This window comes from Pleurodeles waltl, chromosome 6, assembly GCF_031143425.1.
Source record: "Pleurodeles waltl isolate 20211129_DDA chromosome 6, aPleWal1.hap1.20221129, whole genome shotgun sequence".
NCBI classification, from domain to species: Eukaryota; Metazoa; Chordata; class Amphibia; order Caudata; family Salamandridae; genus Pleurodeles; species Pleurodeles waltl.
Genome location: NC_090445.1, coordinates 695,624,999 through 695,639,710, shown reverse-complemented (window position 1 = coordinate 695,639,710; position 14,712 = coordinate 695,624,999). Strand labels below are relative to the sequence as shown.

Here is a 14,712-nt window from a genome sequence, read left to right as displayed (position 1 = left end):
CAGTTCCATGATGGTCACGTGGTTCAGGCGATAGGTCTGGATGACGTGACGCTCCTCCAGGCTGGCAAGGTTGACTAGGAGCCTGTACACAGGGGCATTCCTAATCCTCAACCGTCCATTGTACCTGGGAAAAAGAGAGAGTTGGTATTATGGCGTGCACTATAGAAGGGTCGACAGTGTTGATGTGGCCGCAGGCCAGCATATGTCACCCATGAAGCACTAACTTTCACATACATTACACATTGGACATGTATGTAACAGGTGGAAGTGAGATCATCCCGCTGGTGTAACACGTTATGGCGGTAGGCGGTCACGACCGCCATGCAACTCATCATTGGTTAACACTGATGGTGATCGCCACCTGCGGTGACGGTGATGTCCGTGGCAGCCGTGACCACCATTTCATGGGCTCTGTTCACTTGACTCCTGAACTGCATGCACCGAAGACCTCCACTGCATGTGCTGCTTGGTTCTGACTCTGGTACCAAGATGCCACATCCTGCAGGAGACAGGGCCCCAGCCTTCAGCCAGGATGAGTTGGAGCAGTTTGTGGATGGGGTCCTTCCCCTGTATGGACAGTTGTATGGGGCACCAGAGTAGCAGGTGAGCCCAATTTCAATTGTCCTGTATGTGATTTGTGCGCATATGGATGGGGGCCTTGGTAGGTGGCAGTGTGTATGGAGCATGGACATGGGTGAGGGCCCTAAGGCTACATTGGGTGGACATGTGGGTGTGGAAGTTTGATGTGTGCTGTCCACTCCTGCCCCAGGAATGCCACTCTACATGACTGTTTCCTTCTGTCTGTGTCACCCACGCAGGTCAGTGCCCAACAGAAAAAGGGGATTTGGAGTGCCATCGCCAAGCAAGTGCAGACCCTGGGGGTCCAGGCCCAGCAGAGCACCCACTGCAGAAAGCAGTGGAGAACCTGAGATGCTGGGCCCAGAAGACTGCAGAGGCCCAGCTGGGGACGTCCTCCCAATGAGGGAGGGGTGCCCGTCAGACCCTGACCCCCCTAATGGTCTGCATATCGGTGGTGGCCTACCCTGAGGTGTATGGGTGCTTGAGGGCAGCACAGCAGCTACATAGGGGTAAGTACTCACTCTCACTTGCAACATGTGTTGGCATGGTGGCTCTAGGTGGGCACCTTTGGGTAGCTGTGGCGTGGATGCTAGATAAAATGATGTCCATTATGGGTTGTGTCCAGCTGGTCAGGATTGACATCACAGGTGTAGGTAATGCCATGCAGTCAGTGGTAGCGGGGTAGACTCCTCCAATGTTGAAACTGTGTGGCCGCCAACTAGCTAGATGTGCTTGACAGCTCATGGCAACAGGATGATTAGACCTGGTGTGTCAGGGCATTGTGATTGGTCCTGGCCAACCACTGTGCCATGGTTGGATCCAGGACCTCAATCAGCTGGCTGGCACTGCATGTGTAGTGGGGTGGGTGCACCCAGTGGTGACAGTGCCTCTTGACAATTGACAACTAGGCCTGCCAACTAACCGTGCAGGATCCTGTTGGGTGTTCGGTCCTTTACATGCCTGTCTCAACAGCCATGGGTAGTGGGAAGGTACTGGACAGGTGTGGCAGGTATGACACTCCTCATGTACGTATTTGCATCAGTCAGACCATCAGCGGTTGACGTGCATTGTTGCAGTTTCCCCGGAGGGGTTCCCAAGTTGTAGGATGTTCAGAGGTGGGTATAGTGTATAATGGCTGTGTCAATGTCTCTCTCGCTCTCTCCCTCCCTGTCCTCCTCTGTCTTTGTGTGCATGAGGATCATCTGGTGAAGGAGAAGGGGAAACAGCGACTGGGGAAGCTTCAGCCCACAGGACCAAGGAGGCTGACACCAGCGGAGCCGAGGGTACCAGTGGGACAGAGGGCAAGGGAAGTGCCATGGGGGAGACCGGATCAACGACTACATCTTCTAATTCTTCCTCGGAGGGGCGCTCCCTGGTGGTGACAGACCCATCTGGGACCATCCCAGCACCATCCTTGTCTGCCTCCCCCCTTACCAGCACTGCCCTCCCAGTAGCTCCCCACCCAGTTGCCCGTGCCCACTCACCCAAAAGGGTGGACATCTCCTTTGCCGCAGGCACCTCTGCCCCTGCCCCAGTCAGCCCTGCTGCCCTCAATGAGGAGGCTATTGACCTCCTGAGGTCCATCTCTGTAGAGCAGACAGCTATCGTGAATGCCATCCATGGACTGGCATCCCAGATGCAACAGTGCAATGCATTCCTGGAAGGCATTCACGGTGCCTTGTCTGGCCTACAGAGATGGTTTCATGCTGCCTTGACGGCAGCCAGAGTCCCTTCTACTTCCGCCCCCCCCTCCAGCTACCAGTTCCCATACCCACATTCCACTCCTCTCACCCATCTAAGGTACACCTACTGACCCACATCCACAGACATGGTATGCAAGGACAGACATAAGCACCAGAGAGGCCATGCACACACTCAACAGACACATGCAGACATGACAACATCCACACTCTGCACCAACTCCCGCACCCCCCGCCACACAGTCAGCACTGACTGCCACGTCACTATATTCTCAGTCCCACATTCATGCACTTGATACAACACTGGTGCAGACACCACAACTGTCAACCACATGCAGCACATCCACCCTACCTGCAGGCACCACCCCAGCACACACATACACTCACACGCCCCCCCTGCCATCTCCCTGCATCTCCTCCCCACCTCCTCCCAGTACATCTATACACCCACGATCACCTACCCAACAGTCCCCCAGGACACACATATCATCCACCCACGCACCTGTACCCAAGGCAGCTCAGAGTACACACCTCACAACCATACCCACTCCCTCCACTCCCAAACGTCCTTCCCTTGACCTCCCTTGTGCACCCAAGAAATTTTCCTACAAGATTTTCCTCTGTTCCCCACCATTGACCCAGTCCCTTTTCCCCTCCAAGTGCCCTACTACCCTTCCAATGCTCCTGCCTTCCATCTCACAGTCTGCCACTGCCCCTGGCCATGCCCCTCCACCACCTGCCACTTCCGACCCTGTCACAACCACTGCTCCTCCTGGCAAACACAAATCCCAAGCCCACTACCTCCACTTCCAAGGCCAAGCCCACTCCTTCCACTTCCCAGGCCTAACCCAAACCCCCTGTTTAATCCAGCCCTCCAAGGGCAAGCCCAAGGACCCCCATCCAAGTCCTACCCTAAGGACCACCCTCCAAGCCCAGACCAAAGGACCCCCCCTCCAAGCCCAAGACCCCCCCACCCCCAACCCTGAGGTGCCTGCATTCCCCATTGATGCCCCTGCCCTGTTAAGGCCTGCACTTTGCAGTCAAAAGTCAAGCTGGGGCATCAGCTTGTGCCCAGTGTGCTCAGGGCACTGTGGACTCTCGGACTGGCCCTTGGGCCTGTGTGTAAATAGTTTAGATTTTTCTAATATATCTGCGCCACAACACCGTTGGTGGCGATGGTACTTACCTTGTCCTGGCTTTCCTTCCACATGTATGTGTCGAGGTTGTGGGTATTGGGGTGTATGCATGTGTGTGTGTGTGTGTGTGTGTTTGTTGGTACAAGTGTTTGTTTGTGTGTGTGTGTGTGTGTGTGTGTGTGTCTGTGCATGACTTCCTGTGCTGTGTGTGTATTGTGTGTGTGTACCAATGTTGTTCCCTCCAGTGTGTGCTAGTCTGGTGTACTTACAGTTGGTATTGTGGTCGCCGATGCAGGACCAGGAGTTGCATGGACAGGTAGAGGATTGGGAGGAGTTGCAATTCTCTTGCCATGGCGCCTACGGGTGTGCCTGTGTTCCTGAAGGTAGGTAGTCCCTTTTAGTTTCCACAAGGCTTTTGAAATCTTGGCGGTGTGCTACCTCGTAATATGGTCGTAGGATACCGCCTGACCGCTGGCCTCAAGATGGCTGCCGTCTGGCACGCCAGCCCTTCGGCTGTAGTGGGCCGAACAGTAACTGGGCTGTGTTCTGCAGGTGACTTCCCAGCGCTTGTGATATGGTGGTCTTCACCACCAGGCCTGTGACAGTGCTTCTGCTAACTCCACTGCAGCAGTATACTGACCGCCATACTTGTAATGAGGCCCTAAGTTTGTTTGCCAAAGCAGCCTGTTTGGCCTCCACAATAACCCTGTTGAACCTCTCAACAAGGCCATTCATATTAGGAGAATACAATGCTGTTTTGCAATGCTTGATGTCATTGTCCTTTATAAATTTATGGAATCTTTCTGATGTAAACTGTTCACCATTATCAGTAACAATGTGAGATATTAACCCTTCTTTTAAAAACCATTCTTTTAAAAAACTAATAACGTTGTCCATAGAAGGTTAAGACACCCACTTGACCTCTGCCCAATTGGAAAATTAATCAATTAGGATAAAAGCATAAACCTTGCACCAGAACAAATTCTCATAAGGTCCTAAAATCTCCAAAGCTAATTTGTCCCAAGGGCGTTTAGGAAGTTCAGACAAGATGAAATCCACCTTTCTAGTAATGAATGATTTTCAGAGTTTCTACAAATAGAGCAACACTTGACAAACATAGATATTTTGGCATCCATGTACGGTCACGAAAAATTCTCTCGGATTTTTTTTTTTAGTAAAAGATTCACCCAAATTCCCAACATGGGCAACACATTCCTCCTTCAAAACTAAGTCTTTCGAAATGGACATGGGGTCTTTGAGTTTCCAAAATACCTGCAATGATGGAGAAAGTACCCTTTCACAAGGCCATTACTTACTAATGAATTGAAAAACTTTCTGCAATTCTTTATCCTCACTGTGACATTTTTTTCAGGGCTCCTTGGTAAACCACTATCACATAAAGGTAATGCATTATCAACTACAGCAACTACACAGTCTTCACTAGTTCTGGTATACCTTTAACTGATGAATCAGTAAATCTAGAAAGACAGTCTGCCACACTATAAACTGACCCTTGAATATAAACTGATTGAAAATTATATTCATAAATCTTGGACAAAATTCTCACCAAATGAGAAGAAGCTTTACCTGTGCCATTGATATTAAGCAGAGCTAAAAGAGGCTTATGATCTATTTTAATAGTTAACTCATTACCCCATATGTAAGTTCTGAAATGTTCAACCACCCAGGTGCATGCCAATGCCTCCCTTTGAATGGTGGAATATTTAGATTCAGACTATGACAAAGGTCTCAACTGTGTTTTCTACACCTTGATCTTTCCAGGTAAGCATCACATCTAACCCTTCCAAACTGGCATCAACGTAAACATAATAATGTTTTTGCTGATCAAAAGGAGACAATGGCAAGGCTTTGCCTTCAACATATGCAGCCTGATGTTCCTTCAGCCATGTAAATCTCACACCTTTTATAACAAATTTCTGAATGATAAAGCTAGTTGTGAAAAATTACACACAAAAGGTGAGTAAAATTCACATAATCCCAATTATGATATCAGCTGATCCTTATCAGTGGGCACCCTCATATTTTCTCTTTCTCGCATTAAGCAAGACTTAGGAGTTATTCCTTCAGGTGATGTGGTATAACACAAATATTCAACTTTCTGTGTTAAAAAATGTAAATGTTTCCATCTGCAAAGGCATGCATCTACCTTAAAGCACATTAAGTACTTTTGACAAAATAATATTATGTGCATCTATAGGCTCAGCAAAGCTAAGAATGTCATCCTAGAATACCACAACCCATACATGTAACTAAAAAGATGAAACATCAACTTCTGGAACACGGATGTAGCGGAGGCTAAACCAAATGGCATTCTAATGTATCTGTAAGTGCCATCAGGTGTGATAAACCTGGTGAGCTGCCTTCACTTTTCCTCAAGAGTAATCTGATGATATGCAGATTTGAGATCAAGAGTGGTAAAATATTTTGCCCCTCTAAGTTGTGCTAACAACGCTTGAATTTGTGGTAATGGGTGGCAAACAACTACTATTTGTCTATTCAAGGATCTCAAATCAACACATAATCTGAGTGAACCAGAATTTTTCTCCACTAAAACTATGGGAGAAACCCATTCGGTGGAGTCTACTGGTTCAATAACACCCTCCTCTAACACTTGTTTGAGTAAAACACTTAAACCTTTCCTTACACTAAGGGGAACATCCCTTAGCTTTTGTTTAACCAGTGTGGCTTCTTTTTTTCAAATTGATTTAAGGAGAGAATCTCCTTACCATATCCAATTCTTTTCAAAACACATTTTTGTTACATTCAATCATACTTTCAATACCTTGATAAATGGCCATACAATACACTGGAACTTCAGCCACTGAATCCAATATAAGACCTAAATTACCCAAATGCCTCCATCCTAATACATGTTGAACTTTATCCACCACATGACATTTTCCTAAAATGGTGCGCTTATCAAAAGAAATTGAAGCCATAAAAAATACCAACATATTGATGAGAGAATGATTGTAATCATAGGCCTTGATGTCAATGCACTCTAATTTTCCTAGTTTTCAATGATCTTTGAAGAAGACTTCCAGTACACATGAAAATGGAGAACCAGAATCAACCAGCATCACTGTTTTAAATATATCAATGTAAACTTCACACTTAGGGCTCTTTGAAAATTTGACATCCACAACAGTGTCACATATATCATATTTGATATCCTCCTCATCAATGGCAAGAATGCAGTCATCACTTTCGTGTGTATCTTGGACATCATCAATTCTATTCTCTCCAATAAAATTCACATTATGCAAAGTTCTGCAAACTGAAGAAAAAAGGCCAGTCTTCCCGCATTTAAAACAATCCTTGGAAACAGCAGGACAATAGGATTTTTTGACATGTGTAAGAGATCCACACCTAAAGCATTTATTTTTATTGCTCACAGGTTTATTGACTCCTCTATTACATTTATTTTTGTGTGCAACACAAACAACAGCAACTTCTAATTGGTTATACTTCTCCGTATTCAACTTTTTATAAGAACGTATGGAGCTTTCAATGCCTTTGACTATTTCACAACTTACTTCAATGAAGGGTTTTAATGTCTCTGTAGCTGTTCTTGGATTTTCCTATTATAGCAGTACATTATCACTTGATCATGAATGTATTGATCAGTAAGATTTTCAAGTTCACATGTGGAAGCTAATATGCAAAGAGCAGCCACATACCCCTCTACTGGCTCAGAAGACAGTTGATAGCATGAATAAAAATTAAAATGCTCCATAACCACGTTCAGTTCAATAGTGAAATGTAATTTCAACCTATCCACTACCTCAGAGAACACATTGTAATCCTCTTCAGCAACACCCTCAGGTGTTTTGGGTATAGGCAAATGATCAAACATTTCCTGTGCTTCAGCTCTAATTGAATTTAGAAGCAAACGCTTTTTTCTGGCAGCAGAAAATGAATTATCATCCGTGGCTATCATAAAATTATTGAACAAACCAAACCACTTGCTCCCTTTCATAGGAATATCCCCTAGATTTTGCCGAAAAGGTGGAGGCGTATTACAGCACTGTTGCATGATGCAAAAGAGGTACAATAGTAAACAAGGGTGAAGCAAAGAAAAATATGAGAACAAGAGCTGAGCTGCTTATAGTTGACCAAATGTAGATAAAATGGAAAAAAAGTATGCAGTACGAAATGTAGAAATGGATACAAATAGTCTAAAATTTGTTTCAGCTTACCAAAGTCAATCCATCAGTTTCAATTATGATAGTACCGGTCCATGCTGAAGAAAAATAAAAGCATTAGTCTTTGTAGAATTGTAATGCTCTTATAATGTACACACAAAGTGGCTTACAACTTTGTACACACAAAGCATATGTATGTGTAGAATATTTGTGGCAAACCATGCCGGTCAATGCATAGAAGGCTGGCTGCGTAGCTAAAACTCAGTTCAGTAAAGGCAATTCTGGTGTCAAAATATTGTCATGAAGAAGATAATCGACCTCTGACTCATTGGTAAGGTAAGCTCGTGGTCAGGCAGCACTGGCAGTTCTAACAAGGCGGCGTAAGAGATGGGAGTGAAGGATAATTTCCAAAATGGTTGCCAAATTCTGGTGATCACGATTGAAGCCATGAGAGTGGTATATTTGGCTTTATTGTAGTATAGGCGTCCAGAGCAGTGGAGAGATAACCGGCTAGAAAAATGGTCAGGGCCCAACTCCCAGTAATCAAGTGATACATTCCAAAGCAAAACAGAACACAATGAAAGCTTGTGAATGCATGTGCATATAGGTGTAGATTAACAGGTAAAGTAAATGCTTTCTATTAAACAACATTAACAAGAAATATATCCTCAAACTATTATAAAGAAACAAAACTACCTTAAGAAACATATTACAGTACAAAAAAGATGCATCTGGTCTTTCTATGTAAATCTCTTTTTTTGTAGCATTTCCTTTTCACCTCAGATGTTACTGATGTTGATAATATCACACCAGACCCCAAAGACTTTCCTGTATCTTCCTAGGTTCAACCCTAAATCTGACTGCTCCCAGGAGAACATTACTGTGTATGATGCAGACTCCAGCAGTGCTCCTTTGCTAGGAGGGCTCTGTAAGGATTCAAAAGGATCAGGCATCTTCGAATCTTCCTCCAGCAGCTTGACCTTCCGCATTATTACAGATTCTGCCGAATACGAACGAAATTTCTTCGCTTTTTACTACTACTACTCTCCAGATGATGGTAAGTTCCTTCATGAGGGCCATCCAGTGCTAAGAAGAGCACCTTGGAAGTGCGTTATTCACCAAATTACAAACTCTTTATGAATGCTATTTGTTACCCTTTCTTTTGGAATTCCATTATAGCACGATATTGCACCCCTACAGCGGACCTTCAATAGAAATAAATCATTTTTCCAATTGTCAACCTTTATATTGAAGCACCTATGTAGTAGTTAATGAGCTAAATACGTGTCATGTACATGACTCCCCTACAAAAAAACGTTTCTGCACCATTGATCACGTCAGTTAAGCATTGACAAAGCCAGTAGGTCTTACTTTTTAAGAATGGACCCAGACAGCTTTAACTATGTGGCAGACCTCATGCCACTGCATAATAGACCATGCTTCTTCAACGAGTAACTTGTGAGCTGCTGGTAGCCATCCAGATATACATAAGTAGCTCCCCTGTGTGCAGCCCTGATGATACATTACAAGGTTTTGCTTTGCTGAATTAATTTATGTACTCCAAAATTAGACTGTATTCAAGAGGTAAATGTGTATATTTTCAGAACTCATAAGGTTTTGTTTAGAGAAAAAATGAAAAATGTATATAAAACTGATCTTTTACTGATAAATCATGTGGTCTTGGAGAAAATTACTACTAATGTTACCTTGGTGGCAGGATATTCCAGCTATTAATGTTGTGTATTAGCCTTGTAAATGCATTCCGAATTTATAAAGTCTTTTTTTATATTACTGCTGGCATCTAAGCCTGAAGCACTGGGATGATCTCTGTTAGTAATCTTGCACATGGTGGCCACTAATGTAATCTTGTCTTACTACATTGATAATATTAGCAGCTCAGGATGATTTCCATTGACAAAAAGTAGCTCTTATTACAGAAAAGGTTGGAGAGCCGTGCAATTGACCATATACCACTTACCACACAATTAGTAGGTATTGTGTGGCAGTGGGTCCAACCACTATTTATTTATGGGGGATGAGGTCTCTTTAGACTTAGTCTACCACCAGTAATGTCTTGTTCTTGTACAATTGCCATTCTGTCCGATAATGACTCTTTCATGGGTTTAGAGAACCATTGGCATTTACATTAGCATTCCGTGTTAGTTTTGAAAAACTGTAGTTTGCATTTTGGCGTTGCATAGTGCAGTACATTAGGCTGTTACTAGAGGTCCCTTGACCCAAACATAAGTGCTTGCTGTACCTGGCTGTTGTCATTACTAGAGGTCTCACAGGCTTCTATCAGTTCTCCTTCAATGGTACAAATGCCTGGAATGGGGTTGAAACTCTTTCTGCTATTAATTAACCTTTCAAACTTGGACGCCAGTGGGGTTACCCCATTTATTTATAGATCAACAGCATATATTGTTTGTCAAATGGATAGTAACGTGCATGTAGTTTTGTGAATAGTAGAAATAAATGAAGTATTTGTCCGGTATGCTACAAATGGAAACCTACATTTGAGAAATCAAAAGCGTATCTTCACTGCATGGCAAGTAAACAAAATGTGAAAAAACACCAACAGCAGAAGAAAGACATTTCCCACTTTTGCATACACATCATACCACATGGAGGTGGTTAGTGTGAATTAGGCCATTGGGGTTCTTCAGCACTGTAGGAGGTGGAAAAACCTACACTGGCGTTTAGCATGAGTGAGGAGTGAATTATAATTATTTTTCCACAGCTTGGACTAATGTTGTCTTACTAACATATTACATTGTTGGCATACTTTATATGGTGTTTACTCATTTAAATCATTTTATTGACTAAAAAACATGCAGGATTTCAGCAAAGGCAAAGTTGAGAGAGAGAAATGCGTGGAGAGAGAAACCTTTCAAGAAGTCCGCAAATGAGAAGGTTGCTTGTGGTAGACTAGGTTTAAATTTGGCATACAGACAGACGTAGCCTGATCAGTTTGATTGGAGGGGTATGTGAGCTTCAGATTTTCAAACAATCACGCTGCCACATTACGTTAATATCCATTATAGGAGAAGCAGGGTGCATCAGAGGGGCTTTAGGTGCAGTGGAAAGGGAGAAGCATGCTGATTAGTAGGGTTACTAGAGAATACACATTAATTTGTGAAATAACCAACATTTTTGAAGTCTTTCCAAGCAGAGAGAGAGAAATAGTGTGTGTGTACATTTTTATCTGTGTGTAAACATTCCTAGTGATATCCGACAGTCACCTCACCATACCCTACTGAAAGCACTTGTACCCAACTATTTATCAATAAATACATTTATTGGTGGGGTGTAACACTCCAAACACCCCCGATGCTACGCCCCTGCATAGAGACATATTTATTGCCTAGAAAATTAATAGAATATCAAGGGGTGTGGGGAGAGACAGTGCTAAGTTTGGAGCCAGGGATGATAAAGAGTTCTCCTTCTGTATCAAGAAGGGCCTTTGTGATTCTTCCTTGGTGTGATTAGCTGCTCTTTCCACATGTACCAAGAAAGCCTTATTCAGGATACCCTACTTCAGAGGAGCATTGGAGAAGCTATTATCTGTAAGATTAAAGCCCTTGGGTTGTGGCCTATAAAGTTCCATTGTTGTGAGAAAGATGCACTCTTCAGAATCCTCCAGCTTGAAGTGCTATGTCTATCAATACGTCGAGTAGTATTGTTTTATTTTTAGTTGTGGTTGTGTCAGTATTAAGGGTTAAAATCAAAAAGTAACAAGTGTTAAGTCATGTTGTGTTGAGATTATGGTGATGATATAATTTAGAATCTTATTCCAGTACTTGCTAAGTTTGGGATAAAAGAAAAGCATTTTTTCAATATTAGCATTCCTCTTGTGGCGGCACCGGTAAGAATCATTGTCTGAAAGACCATCATTGTAGAGTTTGCTAGGAGGCCACAAGCCATATGTGGACTGAAGTAACTTACTTGTGTGATTGAGGCCTATTCAGATCATGTGCTGGCTCTTTCTCAGACTAGTTTCTAAGTTTTCTTTTGGATAAGGAAAGGCTAAACAAATTCAGTCTCTAGCATTAAAGGCGAAGATGGAGTGTTCTTGTTGGTGCTATTGGTGTATTTATAAGTGACTGAGGCTCTCAGTGCATTGAGTGTAATCGTCTCTTGAAAGTTGGTATGTCCATAAGCAACCTCATGTGGTGTGTGCCTACTCAAGCTAGACAAAGAGCTAAAGAGCTACAAGTCAAACAAAAAACGTACTTAGATACATTGTGCCATTGACGTTCCTTTACAGTTTTTGGTGATGTGCTTGTTAGTCCCGGCCCCCTTCTCTGCCATCATCCCAGACGTTTTGCCTTTTCCCTCCACTTTTTGCTGAATTCGCTTTTGTTGGCTTTAGGTTTCTGTGCACTTTACCACTGCTAACCATTGCTAGAGTGCCGGTGCTCTGTAATCTAAAGATGGGGACATTGGCTTCTCCATAATTGGAATATTTAATTTACTTGTATGTCCCTAGTAAATTCACTATATGTGCCCAGGGCCTGTAAATTAAATGTTACTAGTGGGCCTGCAGCATTGATTGTACCACCCACTACAGTAGTCCTTCAAACATGTTTCAGGCCTGCCACTGCAGAAACTGTTTGCACAGTTCTAAACTGCCATTTTGAACTGGCAAGTGCACACAAATGCCAGGTCCAACCCTTCCTTTTTATTACATACAAACCACGCCTAGGGTAGGCCCTAATTAGCTCCAAGGGCACGGTGCAGTGTATTTCAAAACTTGAACTTATGCTTTTACGTTTAACATGTCCTGGTGGTGAAAAACTCAAGGCATGTCTCTCCCATAGGTTAACATTGGGGTGATCTTGAAGCAGCCTTTAAGTGTGTCTTCCACTTGGGACAAGATAGAAATTTTGAGTTTTGTGACACTGCACTCACAATTTAAAATCACAACTTATAGTTATAGATTTTGAATTGTAAGTCTGAAAATTACACTTTTAGAAAGCTGGAGTTTTCTTTAACTATTCTGTGCCTTTGCCTGTCTCTGAATAAATGTCTATGGTGGGTGGCAGTTGGGATTTGTGCATTCCCTCTAGACAGTCACCCACAAAGGGAGCTGGGGTGCGACATTTGCATCCTGATGGTCCATCACCAGGCTGAGTCTTCCTAGGCTAGATGGGAGGGAGGAGCTGACACACCTGAATAGGGCTTTGCCTCTCCCCACACAGAGCTGCATAACCACCTGTGGAGTGACTGGAGCCAGAAAAGGAAGGCAGGGACTTTGTGCACTTCAAAGGTCTCTCTTGACGTCTCCCCCACTTCAAAGGTTCAACAGGGTAGAAGTACTGTACCATAAACCCACCAAATCAGTACACTTCTGGACCTGTAGCTACTATGCACTGTGTTGAGCGACAGGGAGGTAGCAGGAAAGCACCATATCTACAGAGATATGGCTCTCTCCTTCCCGCTCTGTAGTGCCTTTCACTGATTTGAGCTGACATGCGCCACACACACACCTTTGCGTCTGAGTGCAAGGGTGTGTGAGAGTCTAGCATAGGTTTTGTACTGGAAGGGTACCCTTCCAGTGCAAAATACTGTGCCTAAACAACTTCTAAAACTTTACCTACTTTGTATGTGTTCTGCATAGTGCAGCACGCATGCAAAATAGAAAAAGATAGGAGAAATTACAACATTTCTTCTTTTAATGCCTGGTTTTAAACTGTGTTATTTTTTTACGCAAAACCCTGTCTCACATTTTTGGTAGGTAGGGTTTTGCATAAAAAATGGTGGGTAGTTGCATGGGAATGCCCGTGTAATGCTGCCTTGTTGCTAACGCAAAGCAGCGCTTTGCACTGCTTTGTGTTACTTTTGGTTAATTTCCAGCGCAAAGTACTGGAAAGTAAATAATAAAAAAACATTTTGTGCTGGTTTGAGTCACTTTTATGATGAAAAGCCAGCCCAAAATGTTAGTAAATCACCCCCATGCTTTGCTGTGCTGACCTGTGCCTTCTGCCCTTTTGCCTGGGAGATGGAAGGATTGGATCGGCATTTCTACAACCCAGAACCCAGAGTGACGCCAAGGGCCAACTGACTGTCCTGTTTTCTGAAGTAGCAGGGACATAAAAGGCTTCCAACCAACCTGCTCCTGCCCCTTCACTCGGCCATCTGTTATTCTGCCTTGCCAAGTGGTACCACCCCAGTCCTTGACCCTTCAAAGTGGGCATAAGGCCCCTGTATCACAGTCAGGCTGAACTCTTGACTTTGTCTCGTTGTGGTGCAACCTGATCAACAAAGGTGGCGCTTTGCACTTTTATGCGCTATTTCCATCAAAATCTTTAAAATAGCATATCTCAGGATCGACTTATTGGAGTTTGTCGTTTTGGTCTTGTTTTACTCAGATAAATATTCTATTTTTCTTCTAAACTGGTGTGGTGTCTGTTTTGTGGTGTTTTCACTTTTACTGTAACTGAAGTGTTGCATAAATACTCACACATTGCATCTTAAGTTAAGCTTGACTGCTCTGTGCCAAGATACCAGAGGGTAAGCACAGGAATTTAGGGTGTGTATCTAACTTACCCGGACTATGATTGTGATCCCTATGTGGACAGGGTGCATACCTCTGCCAACTAGAAACTCAATTACTAACAGTATCCATCTTCAAATGCCAGGGGCTTCAATGGCATCCCATCCATCTCCATCCAATGTCAAACTGTGAAAACTACATGAGAGGTACTGGCTGGAAGTGGATGGGCAATAGCACACATTCCCTAAAATTTTCTTTATACCTTTTATGATGTAATTAGGACATTAGATGTTGCAAGAGACAACTAGAGAAAACAATGAGCATATAAAAAATCAGTAATATGGCAAATTATCTGAAAGCAAAGAAAAGTGATGAAGTTATAGTTAGAATATTAATATAAACACAGAAATGTATTGCTCTCGGCTTTTGTAAGGGACAAACATGATACAAAATAGTTAAAGGAATTGCTGAAATTTAGTTCACAAAAATATAGCACCAATAAGTAAGTTAAGTTCCAGGCTCCACAAGAATGTTTTGTAAGATGCCATGATAATTCCATGAGGTTTGCCAAGTAGAACATGTCTTCACTTGCCATACCAACAACCAGTCTTTCAAAAGATTTCCCTTTCATAAGG

At 43.4% G+C, this 14,712-nt stretch overlaps 1 protein-coding gene across 1 annotated transcript in view; it reads left to right on the top strand.

Annotated features, from left to right (window-relative positions):
• Nucleotides 1–14,712, top strand: part of CUZD1 (CUB and zona pellucida like domains 1) — a 148,820-nt gene that overhangs the window by 96,283 nt on the left and 37,825 nt on the right. Inside the window, exon 3 of the mRNA XM_069239159.1 lies at nt 8,424–8,638. Coding sequence (XP_069095260.1) covers nt 8,424–8,638 — 215 coding nt within the window. The remainder of the gene's footprint in view (nt 1–8,423; nt 8,639–14,712) is intronic.